This window comes from Bubalus bubalis, chromosome 12, assembly GCF_019923935.1.
Source record: "Bubalus bubalis isolate 160015118507 breed Murrah chromosome 12, NDDB_SH_1, whole genome shotgun sequence".
NCBI lineage: Eukaryota > Metazoa > Chordata > Mammalia > Artiodactyla > Bovidae > Bubalus > Bubalus bubalis.
The window spans coordinates 47,835,681-47,858,285 of record NC_059168.1 but is presented as its reverse complement, the minus strand read 5'-3'; the positions used below and the strand labels follow the sequence as shown (position 1 = coordinate 47,858,285).

Here is a 22,605-nt window from a genome sequence, read left to right as displayed (position 1 = left end):
AATATAATGTCCTTCTTTGACTCTTATAATCTTTTCTGATTTAAAGTTTATCTTATATTAGTACAGCAACCTCCATCCTGTAAGTTACTATTTCCATGGCATATCTCTTTTCCTTTCTTTCACTTTCAAAACCTATTTGTATCTTTGGATCTAAAGTGAGTCTCTTATATACAGGACACACTAGGGTCATTTTCTCCCATTCTGCCAAAATCTATTTTTGATTGGAGAATTTAATTTATTTACATTTAAAGTAATTACTATGGGAAGGAAATCTTTAAAAAAGAGGAGATACATGTATACATATAATATACATAATATACAATATGTATACATTGTATACATATATGTATACAATGTTGTGTTAGTTTCTATACAGCAGAAACTAACACAACATTGTAAAGCAACTATATGCCAACAAAAATTAATTTAAAAAAGTAATTATTGATGAGCAGGGGCTTAATTCTTCCATTTTGCCTCTTTTGTCTGTAGGTCTTATAGTTTTTTATCCTTCATTTCCTACATTATCTTCTTCTGTGCTTATGTGTCTTTTCTTATTTCAAGTTCCTTTTCATTTGCTTTTGAGTATAATTTACAGCTACTTTCTTTGTGATTATTATGGTAAATGCACTTAATATACTAATGTGATAACACTAATTTGAATTTATATGAGCTTAACTTTATTTATTTTTTTTTAGTTTTTTTTTAGTTTTTCTTTCTTGGCAAGGTGATAGCTGCAGCCTCGCGTTTAATTTACAACACAAAAGAGAAAACAGAGAGAGAAAAAATTTATCATTCATGTAGCAGTATCAGTGATGATTCTCGCCATATTTCCCAGAGTGGAGGCGGGCTTGAAGATTTGAATCTAATGTATCTTCTGAAGACCTGAGTTCTCCTGAGGCGCCCCCTGTGTAAGGAAGTTGGTCATTTTATGATCATTTGTATTGAATGTTCTAGATCCTTGTTCTTCTATGTTTACTCTTATTATTTGATACAATATTGCTCCTAAGTGCCACCCAGCTTAACTTTAATATTATACAAAAACTTTACTTCTTTACAGTTTTGTCTGCACCCCATTCAGTTACTAATGTCACAAAAGTACATCTTTCTGCACTATATGTTACAAAATAAAGCCTAATATATTTTTAAATGCACAAGTCTCCTAAATCATGTGAAAACAAAAAATGAAGTTACAAACCAAAGTTACAAAAATATTAACTTTTAAAATTGCCCATGTATTTATCTTTAATGGAGATATTTATTTTTTCATTATAGCTTCAAGTTACTATCTATTGTAACTATCTACAGTAACAGGTTGTTACTATCTATCAACCTGAAGGACATGCTTTAGCATTTCTTGCCAGGCAGGTCTAGTGATAACAAACCCAATGAGCTTTCGTTTAAGAAGGACAGTCACTCCTTTGTTTTGCTGGATATAGTATTCTTGATATACAGGTATCTTCTTCCAGGACTTTAAATATATAAACTCACTTCCTTCTGGCGCTCAATATTTCTGATGAGAAATCTGTTCAAAGTCTTATTCAGGATCCCTTGTATGTGACAAGCCATTTCTTGCTGCTTTAAACATTCACCCCTTGTCTTTCTATAGTTTGATTATAATATGCCTTGGCATGGGCCTCTTGAGTTCATTCCACCTTAGAGTGTGTGGAGCTTCTTGGGTGGTTATATTCACATTTTTCATGAAATATGTTAAGTTTTTATCATTATTTCCTCAAATAATCTCTTGGCCCCTTCTCTCTTTCCTTTCCTTCTGGGACATCCACAATGTGTATGCTGCCCCAACTGATGGTTTCCAACAGGTCCCTTAGGCTCTGTTTGCTTCATTTTTTTTTCCTTCTATTCCTCAGGCTTGACCATTTCAATTGTACTATTTTCAAGTTCATTACTTCTTCTGCCTGCTCAACTCTGCTTCTGAACAACTCTAGCAATTTTTTCATTGAATGTTATATTTTCCAAGTGCATAATTTCTTTTTGCTTCATGTTCATGTTTTCTGTCTCTTTACTGATACTTCCATTTTGCTTATTATCATTTTCTTGACTTTGTTCCACCTTACTTTAGTTCTTTGCATGTGTTTAAGATGGTTGTTTTAAAGTCTTGTTTAGTAAATCTGTCAATCTGGTCTTTTTCAGGGAACTTTTCTGTTCATTTCCTTTCAATGGTCCATACTTCCCTGTTTTTTTTGATATGTTGTGATCTTGTTGTTATTTTGAAAACTGAACATTTAAGCTTTTTAAGATGATAACTCCGGAAATTAGATTTTCCTACTTCCCCAGGGTTTGACAGGCTTTTTTGTTTGGTTTTATTGCTGTAGGGTGTCTCTGTACTGAGTTCATCCTGAGATGTAAACTTAGCCTTTTCAGGTCTTTTCAGAACCTGTGTATTTCCCTGGGCATGCACAGTGACCACCTATATTCCTCAGTACATGTGGTTGCTTCTCTTTGTTATTTTTAAAATATTTTATTTACTTGGCCATACCAAGTCTTAGTGGTGGCATGTGGGATCTACTTCCATGACCAGAGATCAAACCCAGGCCCTCTGCAGTGGAAGTACAGTGTCTAAGCCACTGGACCACCAGGGAAGTCCCTGTGGTTGTTTCTGATTGTCTTAGTCCTTGATGTCAGGGATGTAAAATGGTACAGTGCTGCAGAAAATGCTATCATGGCTAAAATTAATATCTAAAATTAAATACAAAATTAATTACCACTTGACCAATCTTTCCCTCTCCTAATGCCCACCCCCCCCAAAATTTATTTAAATACAGAATTAATTACCATTTGACCAATCCTTCCCTCTCCTAAACCTTCCTCACCACCCAGCAACCACAAGTCTGTTCTCTATCTCTGAGTCTGTTTCTGTCTCATAGATATGTTCATTTGTATCATAGCTTACATTCCACATATAACTGATATCCTATGTACATAAACTGATGAATGCAAACCATTTAAAAATACACAGTTCATTGATATTAAGTACACTTCACTGTTGTGCAGCCATCACCACTATCTCCTGAACTTTCCCTCCATCTCATGTTGAAACTCTGTTCACATTAACAGTGACTCTCCATTTTTCCTTCTTCACATTCCCTGGTAATCACTATTCTGTTTTCTTCTCTATAAATTAGACTCAGTGTAATCAGAGTATTTGTCCCATTGTGTCTGGCTTATTTTACTTCATAATGCTTTCATGACTTATTTATGTGCTAGCATGTATCAGAATTTCCTTCTTTTTAAAGACTGAATAAATATCCCATTGTATGTATATACTTCATTTTGTTTATGTATTCATCTATCAGTAGAAATTTGGGTTATTTATACCTTCTGCTATTGAGAATTATGCTGTTATGAACATGAGTGTACAATTTATTTAATCTGACTTCCATAAAACCATTTCTTTATAATAGGAAGAAGTTTATTTAGGTGTTTTTTTTTTTTCATCGCTTAAAACAACAAAAATTTATTCTTTAATTCTGGTGAACAGAAGTCTAAAATCAAAGTACTGTTGGACTTCCCTGATGGTATAGTGAATAAGAATCCACCCGCCAGTGCAGGGGACATGGGTTTGACCCCTGGTCCAGGAAGATTTCACATGCCACAGAGCAACTAAAGCCTGTTCACAACCACTATTGAGCTCACACCCTAGGGCCCATGAGCCATAACTACTGAGTCAATGTGCCACAGCTAATGAAGCCTGCATGCTCTAGAGCCCACACTCGCCAACTACTGAGCCCGCCTGCCACAATTACTGAAGTCCATGTGCCCAGAGCCTGTGCTGCACAAGAGAAACCACTGCAGAGAAGCCTGCTCATGACAACTAGAGAAAACCCACGCCCAGCAACAAAGATCCAGAGCAACCACAAATAAATATATAATAAAATCAAGGTGTTGGAAGAGCTTCATTTCTTCTGGGAACTTCAAGAAAGAATCCATTTCTTTGCCTTTTCTAGTTTCTAGAGGTCAAATGCATTCCTTAGCTTACGTCTTCTTCCTTCATCTTCAAAGCAAACCATTCCACCATCTGGTTCTGTGGTCACAACTCCTTTCCTCAACATACTGCTTTCCTTTTATAAGGACTCTTGTGATTACAATGCGCCCACCCAGAGAACCCAGGATAATCTCCCCATCTCAAGATCTCTAATCAAATGTGCAAGTTCCTTTTTGCCATGTAAGGTAACATATTCACAGGTTCTGGGTATTAGGACATGGACATCTTTGGGAGGCCGTTATTCTATCATAGAACGTGAGCACCTGCTTTGTTTCCAACATGAACCTAAACTCTAGGAAATCAGAGCTGAATAAACATGGTCCCTTCCCCTTGAACAGCTGAATTTCAGGCTCCAGGAAAGATTTACTTCTTTTAAAATGTAAAGTTTCTTTGAGTTGATTATATCTTATTTTTCTTATAATTAGAAAGCAAATAATTAGAGCTATAAATAATATAAACTATGTTTTCTATATGTAGAGTCAGCTTATTTTTATGAACTAATGCAAAATACAGCAACAGGATAAGAGACATAAAATAGTAATTTACCTCTTATTTGCCTGTCAACAACTCTCATTTCCTTTCTTATCTTCAATGACCATTCATTGACCTGGGAAAAATTTTAGAAAAGGAATTATAAGAGAAGCCAATTTTACATTTAATCCTGACACAATCTAGAAACAAAATAAGCTTATTTTGAAAGAAACTGCCTTGGGGCCAAATTCTATTTTTTTTAGTCTTTTTATTCATAGTGCATACAATTCTCAAACTATTTAAAGATTCCTATTCTGAAGGCAGTATGAAGCACTTTATACAAAATCTCTGAGAGAGTTCAACACCCTGCAGGTATATACAATTTTTCAAGAGGTGCATGGGGATAGAAAGGTTTTATGGGCAACAGATTTTTTTATTTCTATACATAATTATTTTAAAAACTGCTGTACCTGTGTCATAAAAGTTCACCTTTTCTTTGTCCCCTTTAACAATTACACCACTTCATTTTACAGAAGAAATATTTCTCCAGCCTCCATGTCTTTTACTATGATAGATTTCCCTAAGAGGCAAAAACCTCTGAAGCACTTAACATAGAGCCAACTAGAAATACTGGTGCAGGTGTTGAGAAAGTAGTGAATGACTCTCATGACTGCCACATTTTTATGCATTTTTCCCTAGTCCTTCAATTTCAAAAATGAAGGAAAATCATTTATCAGTTGATAAATCATTAAAACTAAACTTTACATTAAATCAATATGTGCTTTTTGGCATATGATCCAGAAGTTCAAAGAACTATGTGATGCTGATGCACAAAATCCTTTCCACTACCATCTACTTATTAATATTAACAATGTTTCCCAATGTTTGAGTCTAATAAAACATAAAATAGGACTTTCTTCTAGTTGAGGCACCTCACGATGAAGATCTCTTGTCTACACCAGTGTCATGCCATCCAAGGGCCCTTGGAAGTTGGCACAGATCTTCAGACACAAGAAGATGGCCATAGTCACGGCACACTGCAAAGACGGCAACAGTCTCTGTAGGTGAATGGGTTACCCCCAGAGTTGATCCACCCATGCACAGCTATAATACAAGCTCCCAGCAACGGTTCTACTTCTTGGGAAGGAGCAATTAGCTGGCATGGACCTCAGTGTCCATGTAAAGGGTGGTGGTCACATAGCCCAGATTTTTGCAATCTACCAGTTCACCTTCAAAGCCCTGGTGATCTTACTATCAGAAATATGTAGATAGGTTTCCAAAAAAAAAAAATCAAAGACATCCTCAACCAAGATGAGGACACTGAACACTGCTAGTAGCTGCAAATTCAAATGTCTGGAGACCCTGGTGCCCACGATTACTACCAGAAATTCTACCAATCATGACGATCAGGGTTAACCTTTATAATAAACAATGGTTGTGGGATTTAAGGTCAAAAATAATAATAAAATAAAACAGGAATGGAATTGATGCTGAACCCTTTAGCACTTATCCATGGACACATGAACTAAACGGCACTAAAAAATTCATACCCTTAGGATGAATTGCCAATAAATTTTATTTATAATGACTTTAAAACCACTATTTAACAAAATCTATAAAATATTTATTATACAACAACTCTAATTTCCAGATGAAATATTAAAGAACTTAAAACTGCATGGTTATACAATTTAAAAAGTTAAGGTTAGGTTTATATATTTTTTAAAGTGAAATTCACATAACACACACTTAGCCATTTTAAAATGTATAATTCAGTGGCATTTAGTGCCTTCACTTTATTTGAAAACCAACTCCCTCTAGTCTCAGAACTTTTTCAGTGTGTCAGAAGAACACACTATACCCTATAAATAATCTTCCCCTCTGACCACCCTCCTTCCCATTCTCTGGTGACTACTAATTTGCTACTCTGTATCTTTTGATATGCTTATTTGGGATATTTAATATAAAATAAATCATAGAATATGTGGTCTTTCATGTCTGGATTCTTTCATTTAGTATAATGGTTTTGAGGTTCCTCCATGTTGTAGCACCTATCAATACTTCAGTCCTTTTTATGGCTGAATAATATTGCATGGTATGTACATACAACACCACTTATTTAGCCATTCATCTACTGATGAACATTTGGGTTGGTTTCATTTTCTGGTGAATAGTGCTGCTATGAACAAACACAAGTATTTGTTTGAGTAACTATTTTCAATTCTTTTGAGTATACATATAGGAGTGGAATTGCTGGGTCATGTGATAATTTTGGTCGCCTGAGGCAAACAGCCGACTCACTGGAAAAGTCCCTGATGCTGGGAAAGACCAAGGACAGAAGGAGAACAGGGCATCCAAGGATGAGATGGTTGGATGGCATCACCCATGCAATGGACATGAACTTGGACAAACTTCTGGAGATGGTGAGGGACAGGGAGGCCTGGCATGCTGCAGTCCATGGGGTCGCAAAAGAGTCGGACATGACTGGGCAACTGAACAAAAAACGTTAATTCTATTTTATATTTTTGAGAAACTCCAAAACTCTTTTTCAAAGGGGCTTCACCATTTTACATTCCCACAAGCAATGTACAAAGGTTCCTACTTCTCCATGTCCATGTCAACACTTGTTATTTTTCAACTGTTTCATTACAGCAAATCTGCTGAAACTATTGAAAGAGTATCTCACTGTGAATTTGATTTGCATTTCCTTAATAACCAATGAAGCTGAATACCTTTTCATGTGCTTGTTGGCCATTTGTATCAATGTATCTCCCATGGAGAAAGGTCTGTTAATGTCTTCTATCCATTTTTAAGTTCAGTTGCCTTTTTATTGTTGAGTGTATGAATTTTTTATATATTCTGATAGTAGATCCTCACTGGACATATAATTTGCAAATATTTTCTCCCATTCCATAGGTCATCTTTTCACTTTCTTGATAATGTCCTTTGGTGCACAAAGGCACTAATTCTGAGAAATTCCAATTTGTCTTTCTTCTGTTGCTTGTGCTTCTGGTGTTATAACAAAAGAATCCACTGCCAGATATGAGGTCATGGAGACTCACCCTTACATTTTTTTCTAAGAGTTTTATAGTTTTAGGTCAAAGACTTTAATTTAGGTCTTTGATCCATTTTGGGTTAATCTCTGTATGGAGTGAGATAAGAGCTCAGCTTCATTTCTTTACATGTGGATACCCACTTGTCACAGACCTTTTATTGAAGAGACAATCTTTCACTGAATGATCCTGGCACTCTTACAGAAAATCAACTGGCCACAGGTGTATGGGTTTACTTCTGGAGTCTCAATCCTATTCTACTGATTGATCTATATATCTAATCTTATGCTAATTGCACACTATTTTAATTACAGTAGCTTTATAGTAAGTTTTGTAGTTATGAACTATGAGTCCTTCAAATTTGTTTTTCTTTTTCAGTATGGCTTTGGCTATTTGGAATCTGTTGTATTCCATATGAATTTGAAGCTCAACTTCTCCATTTCTCCAAGAAAGACATTTGGAATTTTGATAGGCACTGCACTGAATCTGCAGATCACTTTTGGAAGTACTGACACTTTCACAACATTAAGTCTTGCAATCTATAAACTTGGGATTTCTTCTTGCAACTTTTTTGCAATTTTCAGTGTATAAATGTTTTGCTTCTTTTGTTAAATTTATTCCTTGCATATTATCCTTTTGGATACTACTGTAAATGAAATGTCAAAATTTCCTTTTTTAGATTTTTCACTGTGAGTGTAAAATACACAACTGATTTTTTAAAATACCTTGAAACCTGCAACTCTGTTGAATCACCTACAACTAATTTTCTGGTGCATCAGAAATCTTTAGAGTGCTCTATTTGTGGAATCGTGTTATCAACAAATTAATAGGTTTACTTCTTATAAGTGTGGATGTCTTTTATTTCTTTCTCTTGCCCAACTGCACTGGCTAGGGCTTCTAATGCAATGTTGATTAGTAGTAGCAAAGCTGGTATCTCTGTCTTGCTCCTGATCTTATGGGAAAAGTTTTCAATCTTTCACAATTTATAATGTATAACTAAGTATCATGTTAGCTGCAGATTTTTATAAATGACCTTTATCATGTTAGGAAAGTTTCCTTCTATTCCAAGTTTTCTGAGTATTTTTATCATAAAAAGTATGTACATACTTTTGTTCTAAGTATAATAAATTATTTTAAGCATAGAAGTATTACTTTAGGAGAAATCTATGGGAGAAAGTACAATGTAAAAAAAAAAAAAGAAATTCCCCTTTCAAGGAGAAAGAAAATAAAAATGTCTGAAATAAAAATGTCTGATTATAAATGAACATTCCTGCTAAGTCGCTTCAGTCGTGTCCGACTCTGTGTGACCCCATGGACGGCAGCCCACTGGGGTTACCCCCGTCCCTGGGATTCTCCAGGCAAGAACACTGGAGTGGGTTGCCATTTCCTTCTCCAAATAAATGAACACTGACAGGTATCAAATCACTGTGATACACTTTTAAAAGAGTAATTCAACATTTCCATATAAACACAACATTTACAATATACCAAAACCTCTCTTGATATAATTTGACAGATGGAACAGAGAGCAAATAAGTAAGGATATAGCTGACCTAATCAGAACTATCAATCAACTTGATCTAGTTAACATTTACAGAATATTCTAACAACAGAATGCATACACTTCTCAAGCTTTCAGGGAAACACTTCTCAAGACAGACCTCTTTCTGGGCCATAATACACATACTCCAACAATTTAAAAAAACAGAAATCATACAAACTGTGTTCTGAGACCATGATGGAATGAAGCTAGAAATCAGTACCAGAAAAATCCCCAAATATCTGGAGATTAAACACCACACATCTAAATAACAGATGGGTCAAAGAAAAAGTCTCAATAGAAATCTAAAATTATTTTGAATTAAATGAAAGTGAAAATAAATACTACTTATGAAAATGTACAGGATGCAAAAAAAGCATTAGGAAATTAATTTATGGCATTAAATGCATGTATTAGAAAACAAGAGATCTAACCATCAATAACCTAAGATTCCACCTTAGGAAACGAAAGAAAGAATAGAAATTTAAGCATCAAGCAAGCAGAAGAAAAGAATTTAAAAAATTAAGAGAAGCAATGAAATTGAAGAGAGGAGAGTAACACAAATCAATGAAGCCAAAAATTTGGGCTCTTTAAACAAATCAGTAAAATAAATAAGCCTTTAGCCAAACTAACAAAGAAAAAAAAAGAGAAGACAAGTTTACCAGTATCAGAAGTACAAAAGGGGTCATCAGCTATTGAGTCCATGGAGAATAAAAAATGAAAGAATATTATGAACAATTCTATGCTCACAAGTTTAGTAAATTAGATGAAAGGGACCAACTACTTGAAAGCCTACTAAAATCCATATGAGAAGTAGATTATCTGAATAGGCCTATCATTATTAAAACAATTGAATCAGTAGTTAATAACTTGCCAACAAAGAAAGTAACAGGCCCAGACAGTTTCACTGCTGAATTCTACCAGACTTATGGAAGAAATGATACCAGTTCTCTACAAAATTTTCAAGAAAATATGAGGGAATACTTCTTAACTCATTCTACGAGGCTAGCATAATCCTAGTATCAGAACGAGATAAAGACATTACAAGAAGGGAAAACTACAGACCAGTATATTTCATGAATGCAAAAATACTCAACAAAATGTTAGCAAATTGAATGCAAAATTATATACAAAGAATTATAAACCATAACCAAGTGTGATTTATTCTAGGTAGGCAAGGCTAGTTCAACATTCAAAAATTGGCCACCATAATCCACTACACATCAATAGATAAGAAAAATCATATGCATTGACATGAAAAAACCATCTGACAATATTCTATATACACAATAAAAACTCTCCGTGAATGATCTCTGTTTGTTTCCAAGGCAAACCATTCAATACCACAGCAACCCAAGTCTATGCCCCGACAAGTAATGCTGAAGAAGTTGGAAGTTCAATGTTCTATGAAGACCTACAAGAACTTCTAGAACTAACACCAAAAAAGATGTCCTTTTCATTATAGGGGACTGGAATGCAAAAGAAAGAAGTCAAGAGCTACCTGGAATAACAGGCAAATTTGGCCTTGGAGTACAGAATGAAGCAGGGCAAGGACTAATAGAGTTTTGCCAAGAGAACGCACCACTCATAGCAAACACCCTCTTCCAATAACACAGGAGAAGACTCTACACATGGACATCACCAGATGGTCAATACCAAAATCAGATTGATTACATTCTTTGCAGCCAAAAATGGAGAAGTTCTATACAGTCAGCAAAAACTATAAAGAGACTGGGGAGTTGACTGTGGCTCAGATCATGAACTCCTTATTGCCAAATTCAGACTTAAACTGAAGAAAGTAGGGAAATCCACTAGACCATTCAGGTATGACCTAAATCAAATCCCTTACGATTATACATTGGAAGTGAAAAACAGATTCAAGGGATTAGATCTGATCGAGTCCCTGAAGAATTATGGACGGATATTTGTGACACTGTACAGGAGGCAGGACCATCCCCAATAAATAGAAATGCAAAAAGGCAAAATGGTTGTCTCAGGAGGCTTTACAAATAGCTGTGAATAGAAGAGAAGTGAAAGGCAAAGGAGAAAAGGAAAGATATACCCATTTGAATGCACAGTTCCAAAGAATAGCAAGGAGAGATAAGAAAGCCTTCTTCAGTGATCAATGCAAAATAGAGGAAAACAATAGAAGGGGAAAGATTAGAGATTTCTTCAAGAAAATTAGTGATACCAAGGGAACATTTCATGCAAAGCAGAAGATATTAAGAAGACGTGGCAAGAATACACAGAAGAACTGTACGAAAAAGACCTTCATGACCCAGATAATCATGATGGTGTGATCACTCACCTAAGGCCAGACATCCTGGAATGCGAAGTCAAGTGGGCCTTAGGAAGAATCACTACAAACAAAGCTAGTGGAGGTGATGGAATTCCAGTTGAGCTCTTTCAAATCCTAAAAGATGATGCTGTGAAAGTGCTGCACTCAATATGCCAGCAAATTTGGAAAACTCAGCAGTGGCCACAGGACTGGAAAAGGTCAGTTTTCATTCCAATCCCAAAGAAAGGCAATGCCAAAGAATGCTCAAACTACCACACAACTGCACTCATCTCACATGCTAGCAAAGTACTGCTCAAAATTCTCCAACCCAGGCTTCAATAGTACGTGAACCGTGAACTTCCAGATGTTCAAGCTGGATTTAGAAAAGGCAGAGGAACCAGAGATCAAATTGCCAACATCTGCTGGATCATTGAAAAAATGACAGAGTTCCAGAAAAACATCTACTTCCGCTTTATTGACTATGCCAAAGCCTTTGACTGTGTGGATCACAACAAACTGGAAAATTCTTCAAGAGATGGGAATACCAGACACCTTACCTGCCTCCTGAGAAATCTGTATGCAGGTCAAGAAGCAACAGTTAGAACTGAACATGAACAATAGACTGGTTCCAAGTCGGGAAAGGAGTACATCAAGGCTGTATATTGTCATCCTGCTTATTTAACATATATGCAGAGTACATCATGAGAAACGCTGGGCTGGATGAAGCACAAGCTGGAATTAAGATTGCTGGGAGAAATATCAATAACCTCAGATATGCAGATGACACCACCCTTATGGCACGAAGTGAAGAAGAACTAAAGAGTGTCTTGATGAAAGTGGAAGAGGAGAGTGAAAAGCTGGCTTAAAGCTCAACATTCAGAAAACGAAGATGATGGCATCTGGTCCCATCACTTCATGGCAAATAGATGGGGAAACAAGGGGAACAGTGACAGACTATTTTGGGGGGCTCCAAAATCACTGCCAATGGTGACTGCAGCCATGAAATTAAAAGATGCTTGCTTCTTGAAAGAAAAGTTATGACCAACCTAGACAGCACCTTAAAAAGCAGAAACATTACTTTGCTGACAATGGTCCGTCTAGTCAAAGTTTTGGTTTTTCCAGTAGTCATGTATGGATGTGAGAGTTGGGCTATAAAGAAACCTAAGCACCGAAGAATTGATGCTTTTGAATTGTGGTGTTGGAGAAGGCTCTTGAGAGTCCCTTGGACAGCAAGGAGATTCAACCAGTCCATCCTAAAGGAAATCAGTCCAGAATACTCATTGGAAGGACTGATGCTGAAGCTGAAACTCCAATACTTTGGCCACCTGATGCGAAGAACTGACTCATTTGAAAAGACCCTGATGCTGGAAAAGACTGAAGGCCAGAGGAGAAGGGGATGACAGAGGATAAGATCGTTGGATGGCATCACCAACTCGATGGACAGGAGTTTGAGTAAACTCCAGGAGTTGGTGATTGACAGGGAAGCCTGGCGTACTGCAGTCCATGGGACTGCAAAGAGTCGGACACAACTGAGTGACTAAACTGAATTATAAACCTGAATAAAATGAAAATCCCTCAATTTAACTTTTAAAAAAACTGCAGCTTCCTCCACCCCAAACTACAGGTAACAATATAACCAAGGGCAAGAAATTAGAAGCCTTCCCTGCTAATATCAGGAACAAGGCAAGGATATAATTTCTGTCTACTCCTATTCAATGTGTAATGAAGTCCTAGCTAGCACAATAAGAAAAGGAAATAAAAGGTATACAAATTTGGGACAAAACAATTAAAGTGATATTTTCTGTTGATTCTTTGGGTTGGATATATATATACACATACACATACATATATCCAAAAAAATCACCAAGGACTCCAAGAGCTAACAAGCAAATACAGCAGGGTCATAGGACATAAGGTTAATACACAAAAGTTAACCACTTTCAAATACACCAGTAATAAGTGATCAGAAAATTTAAAAACATTTAGCAGAGCACCAAAGAAAACAATAAAACACTTAGGTATAAATTAACAATATGTATAGGATCTACCAGTAGAAACCTACAAAACACTAATGAAAGGAAAAAAAAATATAAATAAATGGAGATATTCCATGTTCATGTATTAGAAGACTGAACATTAAGATATCAGTTCTTTCCAACTTCATTTGTAGATTCAATGCAATCTCAATCAAATCACCAAAGTCTATTTTGTAGGTATCAACAAACTGATTTAAAAGTTTATATGGAAAGGCAAATGCTCTGGAATAGCCAAGATAAAAGTGAAGAGAAACAAAGCTGGAAGATGCCCTATTACCCAATTTCAAGACTTAATATAAAGCTACAGTATTCGAGCTTCCCTGATGGCTCAATAGGTCAAGAATCTACCTGCAATCCAGAAGACACAGGAGATGGAGGTTCAACCCCTGGGTTAGGAAGATGCCCTGGAGAAGGAAATGGCAACCCACTCTAGTATTCTTGCCTGAAAAATCCCATGGACCGAGGAACCTGGTGGGCTACAGTACATTAGGGTGCAAAGAGTCAGACATGACTGAGCAACTTGGCACAATATTTGGGACAGAGTAGTTGTCTAAAGAATAAACACACAGATCAATGGAACAGAATAGAGCACCTAGAATTAGACCCACACAAATATACTCAACTGATCATGTAACAAATAGATATTTATCACAATGGACAGTAACTAGTTTTGGGATGCCCTACATTCAAATCTTGCCAATAATGCTGATTAAGCACAATGTCCATTTTATTAACACCCAAAAATGATAAATCCTACTTTGTTTATACTTAAAGTATATCTATAATTAGAAGCATTGAAGTATGAATTGGATAACTATGTAAAAGGTGGCAACTAACTGAACAACAATTTCACACAAGTACCAGAAAATCTTGCTTTCCCCAAATGTTAACAATAGTCAGAAAAGTAGTTAAAGAATATATTTTCTGAATTTGGTCTTCGAGTCTCAGCTTAATTGTTACTTTGGGAGGCCTTCTGTGACCCCTGGGGTAAGTTAAACCCGTCTGTAGTGTAACTAGACAGAACCCTATCAGTTCAGTTCAGTCCAGTCGCTCAGTCGTGTCTGATTCTTGCAACCCCATAGACTGCAGCACGCCAGGCCTCCCTATCCATCACCAACTCCTGGAGTTTACTCAAACGCATGTCCATGGAGTCTCTTTTGTAATCATTATGTTAATTATATTAAACTAATATAATTATATATAACTAATACAGTGATATTAATGTGCATACACATTACAGACTGTACACTCCAGAAGGTCAAAGACCTTTTCTTATTCACGAACTCCTTGTGCAATGTCTTACACAAAGGAAATGCTCAATAAATATCTGTTGAATTTAACTGCATAAAACATGTGTTGTGAAGAAGAGCCATAAAAATCTCAGTCATCAGAAACACTTATCAAAAAACTACAGAAACTTTATACATGTGTCTTTAAATGTCAGAGAAAAAGGTTCATTAAACCCATCAAAATTTTTTCATTAATTTACAAAATGGAAAGGGATTTTGTGAAAGAAAAACTTATGTAAGAGAAATGGGAATAATCAAGATCATCTAGCCACAGCTCAGATCAGTAGTTATCAATCTCACTGCACAGTTTTCACTAGTTTAAATAGTAATGAGACTATTTCCCCAGAATCTTCTCATTTTATGAACAGCAAAACTAAGGCCGAACATTGAAGATAACAAAATCACTGCAGATGGTGATTGCAACCATGAAATTAAAAGACGCTTACTCCTTGGAAGGAACGTTATGACCAACCTAGATAGCATATTGAAAAGCAGAAACATTACTTTGTCAACAAAAGTCAGTCTAGTCAAGGCTATGGCTTTTCCAGTGGTCATGTATGGATGTGAGAGTTGGACTGTGAAGAAACTAAGCGCCAAAGAATTGATGCTTTTGAACCATGGTGTTGGAGAAGACTCTTGAGAGTCCCTTGGACTGCAAGGAGATCCAACCAGTCCATCCTAAAGAAGATCAGTCCTGGGTGTTCATTGGAAGGACTGATGCTGAAGCTGAAACTCCAATACTTTGGCCACCTCATGCGAAGAGTTGACTCATTGGAAAAGACCCTGATGCTGGGAGGGATTGGGGGCAGGAGGAGAAGGGGACAACAGAGGATGAGATGGCTGGATGGCATCACCGACTCAATGGACTTGAGTTTGGGTGAACTCCAGGAGTTGGTGATGGACAGGGAGGCCTGGCGTGCTGTAGTCCATGGGGTTGCAAAGAGTCGAAAACGACTGAGTGACTGAACTGAACTGACCAAAATACTAGAGCAGATACTAGACTGGAGTAGATACTAGAACAGTAAATATTAGTTCCCTAGGGCAACTTACTCAGCTTTACTCCCTGGTAAAACAAAAACTGGGTGCTTAAATGAGGTAAGAGTATGACATTACTTTGCAAACTGAATAGCATAATATAACGAACATTTTGGGGCTTGTATGTATTCTAAGATGCTTGTTGTAGAACTGAATTTTTGATTTTCATTTCAGTCTCTCAGTCATGTCCGACTCTTTGTGACCCCATGAATCTCAGCACACCAGGCCTCCCTGTACATCACCAACTCCCAGAGTTCATTCAAACTCATGTCCATTGAGTCAGTGATGCCATCAGCCATCTCATCCTCTGTCGTCCCCTTCTCCTCCTGCCCCCAATCCTTCCCAGCATCAGGGTCTTTTCCAATGAGTCAACTCTTCGCATGAGGTGGCCAAAGTATTGGAGTTTCAGCTTCAGCATCAGTCCTTCCAATCTTTCCCAGCATCAGGGTCTTTCACCTGATGTGAACAGCCGAGTCATTGGAAAAGTCCCTGATGCTGGGAAAGATTGAGGGCAGAAGAAGAGGGCATCAGAGGATGAGATGGCTGGATGGCATCACCGATGCAATGGACATCAACTCGGGCAAACTTTGGGAGATGGTGAGGGACAGGGAGGCCTGGCGTTGTAGTCCTTGGGGTTGCAAAGAGTGGGACACGACATGGCAACTGAACAATAACACTGTTTTAGTACCTATGATTATTGAATACAATCAAGATCAACACACACAGGATGTGCCAGCAACCTCCTGATGCATGACAATGGTTTGAAATATGCCTGCTAGGGCTGAACAGGCTTTCCTGGTGGCACAAACTGTAAAGAATCTGCCTGCAATGCAGGAGACATTCGATCCCTGGGAAGGGAAGACCTCCTGGAGAAGGAAAAACAACCCACTCCAGTATTGTTGCCCGGAAAATCCCATGGACAGAGGAGTCTGGCCGGCTACAGTCCATGGGGTTACAAAGAGTCAGACACGACTGAGCGACTTACACACACACACACACACACACACACACACAGCTGAACAGGTGAGATCACCTATTAAATGAAAGATTTGGGGTTTTTTTTTCCCATTATGAATAAGTATGTACTGGGTGCTGTAATGCTTCTCAAACTTTAATATGCACACTTATCACCGGGGATTTTGTCAGAATTCAAATTATGGTTCAACAGACGGGGCTTGAGATTTCTAACAAGGTGCCAGGTGATGCTGTTGGTCTGCACTTTGAAAGTAAGGTACAAAAACGGTCCCCAGTCTTTCTGGCACCAGGGACTGTTTTCGTGGGAGACAAATTTTCCACTGAAGGAGGATGGGGATGGTTTCAGAACCACTGAAGAGCAATACAAATACTGTGGATCAGCTCCACCTCAGATCAAGCATTAGATTCCAGAGGTTGGGGACCCTTGATGTAGAATTTACTCTGGGAGTTCCCTGGTGGTCCGGTGATTAGGGTTCCGGATTTCACTGCCACGGACTTGGTTTGATCCCTGGTCAGGGAACTGAGATCCCGCAAGCCGCATGGGGCGGCCTAAAACAAACATATTTACCGAAACTACCACTACTTAGCTGGGAGAAAGAAATGGCAACCCACTCCACTGTTCTTGCTTAGAGAATTCCGTGGACAGAGGAGCCTGCTGGGCCGCTGTCAATGGGGTAGCACAGAGTCGGACACGACTGAAGCGACTTAGCATGTATGCATGCATTGGAGAAGGAAATGGCAACCCACTCCAGTATTCTTGCCTGGAAAATCCCAGGGACAGAGGAGCCTGGTGGGCTGCCGTCTACGGGGTCGCACAGAGTCGGACATGACTGAAGCGACTTAGCAGCAGCAGCACACTACTAGCTGATAAAACTTAACGTCCTTCCGTCTTCTATGACTCTGAAGTGATACACTGTCATTCCTACTCAACACACAAGACTAAGGCACGCAGAAATGAACTTTCCCTAGATCACAAAGCTGATTATGTGCGGAACCTGGATACGAACTTAGGCTCCGGACTCGGCAGGGCACTCTTAAAGTGCTCCACAGTATCGGGAAGTGATGGAAGTTTACAGGGAGATTCAGAATTCTACACCAGATGTAGTTACTAAGGTACCACTCTTCCAAAAGTAGGGTTCCTGCTATCATTGTGCGTCTGGTTGTCAACGTTGAAGGGCAGAGGAAAGAGACCCTGAGTCTCCCTCTCAATAAGGCGCGGCTGAGGGGAAGGGACGACAGATGCCTGAACCTTCTCGACTTCGGGATGGGCTCCTAGGGAAGATGCTAGGGACCCTGCAGGTCCGCCCGCCGTCCGCAGACCGCCGGGAGGGGGCGGGGCCTGCGCCAGCTAAAGGTTCCGCGCGGGACGTACCAACGCGCGCCGGGGAAGGGGTTCCAGGGGCCGGGCCGGCGCTGCTGCCTCCGCGCCCCTAGCCGAGACCGCGGAACCCCTTCACCCGGCCCTCGGCCCCCTTGTGGAAATGGGACTCCGGGGTTCTCTTTCCCCACAGCCGCTTCCTTAAAGACTTCCTCCGGCCCCTCGGTCGAGTGGGAGGCCCCGGAAATGGGGGCCGAGCGGCACCTAGCCAGCCGCGGTGGAAGTGTCCAGTCGTTTACCAACTCCACCGCACCCCCACGCAAACGCACCCACTCCGGTGCCGCCGCCGCTGCCCTTACCAGCTCTTTGGGCGGCTTCTCCTGGGTTTTTCCAAACAGCCCCATGGCGAACTGAACTCGTCTCGCCCCTCCCGGCTTTCCGTTCCCCGCGCCGTGGCAGGTCACGGGCAGCCGCCTGGGCGGGGCCGCTGAGAGGCGAGGAGTCTGGGCGCCAGGAGCAGGGAGCGGCCGCGGGGAGCCTGGTGCGCATGCACCGAACTCATGCGCAGACTCGGGGCGGAGGTTTTGTCAGAAAGGTTGACGCAATCGCGCACTTTCGGGGAGGGGACTTGGGGACCCAGGTAAGGAGCTAGGTGTGTTTTTCTGAGGCGTAGAGGTGATTCCTCCGAAGGATGCGAACTTACTGACTGAACCCGGTGATAACAGCTGCACCTGCTCACCTAAATCTGTATGTTGTTGCCCCGGAAGTCTGTTTTTTCAGTCGCTCAGACGCGTCTGACTTTGCGACCCCAGGGACTGCAGCACGCCAGGCTTCCCTGTCCTTCACCATCTCCCGGACTTTGCTCAAACTCACGTCTGTTGAGTCGGGTGATGCCATCCAACCATCTCATCCACTGTCATCCGTTTCTTCTGCCCGCAGTCTTTCCCAGCATCAGGGTCTTTCCCAAAGAGTCGGACCTTTACATCAGGTGGCGAAAGGATTGGAGCTTCACCTTCAGTCTTTCCGGTGAATATTCAGGGTTGATTTCCTTTAGGACTGACTGGTTTGATCTCCTTACTGTTCGGAAGTCTGTATCTCCGCCCAAGCAAGATACTTTTATAACCACTTTCCTAAGATGGTAAGCACCTCACATGCAGCGAGCCAGAAACGACCGCTTCCTCCCGCCAGAGCTGCTCCTCCCCTCTGTTGTCTCCACCATGGCCTAGTCACTAAAACCGGGGCATCATTCTTTGTCCCCTCTCCTTCCAAGTCCCAACAATTGTAACTTTTCAATTTTTTAAGGAACTCCAGCCCTCCCCTTTCATCTCCAGTGTCACAGCTTTTGTTCAGGCCATGGCAATTTCCAACGGGGATAATTCCTATGTGCCTTGTGCCTGTGTGTACGCGTGTGTTTGTGTGGTCCTGCAGCCTGCATCGAAGAAGGCAATGGCACCCCACTCCAGTACTCTTGCCTGGAAAATCCCGTGGATGGAGGAGCCTGGTAGGCTGCAGTCCACGGGGTCGCGAAGAATCGGACACGACTGAGCAACTTCACTTTCACTTTTCACTTTCATGCATTGGAGAAGGAAATGGCAACCCACTCCAGTGTTCTTGCCTGGAGAATCCCAGGGACGGCGGAGCCTGGTGGGCTGCCGTCTATGGGGTCGCACAGAGTCGGACACGACTGAAGTGACTTAGCAGCAGCAACAGTCTGCATAGACCATGGGGGTGCTAAGTCACTTCAGTAATGTCTGACCCTTTGCGACCCTATGAACCATAACCTGCCAGGCTCCTCTGTCCATGGGATTCTCCAGGCAAGAATACTGGAGTTGGTTGCCATGCCCTCCTCCAGGGGATCTTCCTGACTAAGGGATCAAATTCGGGTCTCTTATGTCTCCTGCGTTGGCAGGCAGATTCTTTAACACTAGCAGTACCTGGGAAGCCCGCATAAACCATATAACCTTAATAAAATTCTCAAAGGACTCTGTGACTAGAAATAAGTAGTTGCATTTTAGCTGGGCAATCTCTGAATCTACACTGGTGAGCTGCTGGTTGTTCTCATTACCTTGTCTCATGATGGTGAAGAATCCACTTATTTACAACCTCAACCCCATACTCCCATCTCTGGTGGGACTGTAAAATGGTACAACCATTCTGAAAATACTTTGGCAGGTTCTTTAAATGATAAACATATATCTGCCTCATGCCATTTCCACTGCTAGTTATTTATCCAAGAGGAGGAAAAGCACATGTGATTACAAAGACTTGTACTGGCATCCTTATTTGTATTTGCTGAGAAATGGAAATAATCCAACGGTCCATCAACAAGTAAATGGATAAACCAGTTGTGATAGATGATAAAAACAGAACAAACTTGATATCTGCGTCAACATAGATGAATCTCAAAATAGTTACGCTGAGTGAAAGAAGCCAGGAAGTAAAGTACATTCTGTATGATTTCATTTCTATAACATTCTAGAAAATGCAAACTCGAGTGATAGTAGATCAGTGGTTGCTAGGGGACAGGGGTTGTTTTTAAAAGAGGCAAGAAGGAGAGATTGCAAAGGGACATAAAGGATATTTGGGGAGGTGATGGACATTATCTTGCTTGTGGCAACGGTATCACAGATATATGCTTTTGTTAAAAATTGGACACTTCAACATGGAACCAGCCTAAATGTCCATTAACAGATGAACGGATAAAGAAGATATTGTGGATATGGATAATACAATGGAGTATTACTGAGCCATAAAAAAGAATGAAATGATGCCATTTGTAGCAACATGGATGGGCCTAGAGATTATTATACTAAGTGAAGTAAATCAGACAGAATAGGCCAAATACCATACACTATCACTTACGTGCTGAATCTAAAAAACAATCAAATGAACTTGTTTGTAAAATAAACAGTCTCACAGACATAGAAAACAAAGTCATGGTTCCCACAAGGAAAGGAGGAGGGGCAAGAGATACACACTGCTGTATATAAAACAACAGGACCTACTGTATAGCACATGGGACTATATTCAATATATTGTAATAACCAAAAATGGAAAAGAATCTGAAAAAGATATATAACTGAATCACTTTCTGTACCCCTGAAACTCACACACTGTGAATCAACTGTACTTCAATAAAAACAGACACTTGAATTTGTACACTTTACATCAACATACTTCAATAATGTTCTAAAAAATAGCAGTACATGTTCATTGTAAAAAGTAAAACTGCCACACTCTCTCAGGGAAAAAGTTCTCAAATTATTTATAGTTATTTAAATAATTGGTGTGAATTCTTTGTGGCTTTTACTTTGGAGAATATGTTTTTAATATAGTTTTACTTATTTTGGATCATATCCTACATATTGTTTTGCAATCTTGTTTTTAAAAAATTTTGCATAGATTTTCATTGATGTTAATATCTAGAGCTAAGAGATTCCAAAGCAGGAATGTACTATTATTAATTTAACCATTTCCCTATCGTATAACGCAATGTGGTTTCCAATTTTTCCCTTCAACAATAGACACAGTTTAAAGCACAAGTTTTAAAGTACTAACTATATACTCTGTATAGGTTGCACAGTTTGAACTACCAACAGTGTACTAGAGTTCTCTTTTCCCTAAATGCTTGCTGACAATGAATATTATGAATATTATTAATCACTTATATGTTTGCCAATTCAAGGGTATATTGTTTTAAATTTTCATTTATCTGATTACTAGTCTAGATGAGCATCTTTTTGTATATTTTTTGGCTATTTGAATCTTTTTTGTGAATTGCCTCTTTGTATCCTTTGCCCATTTTCTATTGAATTGTCTCCCTTCCTTTTTTTTTTTTTTTGTTTCTGTTTTTTTTTTAGTATGATGGAGCTCTCTGAAGATAAGAGATCTGTGGAAATGTTTTGAAGTCTCCTTCACCATACCCCTCTTCTTTTTTTTTTTTTGAGCATGAACTATAAAGCAGCAATTTTTCAGGCGGGGGGACACTGGACTTCCAGTTAGTCAATGATATTTATCAAATACTTACTATATATTAAGCACTCTATAGGCTCTAAGAAAACAACAATGAATGAAAAGAACCTCATACAATCTGATGAGAAGGACAAGTACTAAACAATGGTGATAAGTAAAATCAAGTGAATTACCACAAATGTGTAAAATTCTGATTATAGGAAGCACATGATGAATATTGACCCTTCTCTGAGCCTATTTAGCTTTATTGTGCCTCGCAGATACTGCTTTTTTTTTTTTAACAGTTAGTTTGTGGCAACCTTGCATCACCAAGTCTCTTGGCACCATTTTTTCAATGACATTTGTTCACATTGTTTCTGTGTCACATTTTGGTAATTCTAGCAACATTTCAAACTTCACTATTACTATATATTTGTTATGATGATCTGTGATCAGTGACCTTTGATGTTACTATTGCAAAAGTAATACAACTTATTGAAGCCTCAGATGATGGTTACCCTTTTTAGCAATAAAGTATTTTTTACATGTACATTTTTTAGACATAATGCCATTGCATACTTAATGGACTACAGTGTAGTGTAAACATAACTTTTATATACACTGGGAAACCAAAAAATTCACGTGACACGCTTTCTTGG

At 39.1% G+C, this 22,605-nt stretch overlaps 1 protein-coding gene across 1 annotated transcript in view; it reads right to left on the bottom strand.

Moving 5' to 3' along the window:
* The window catches only part of LOC102411355 (charged multivesicular body protein 3), a 43,727-nt gene extending 25,152 nt beyond the window's left edge, over positions 1–18,575 (bottom strand). Inside the window, exons 1-2 of the mRNA XM_025261162.2 lie at positions 18,355–18,575; positions 4,547–4,607 (exon numbers count right to left, since the gene is read on the bottom strand). Of these exons, the coding sequence (XP_025116947.1) occupies positions 4,547–4,607; positions 18,355–18,399 (106 nt within the window). The 5' untranslated portion in view covers positions 18,400–18,575. The remainder of the gene's footprint in view (positions 1–4,546; positions 4,608–18,354) is intronic.
* Between the last annotated feature and the right edge of the window lie 4,030 nt (positions 18,576–22,605).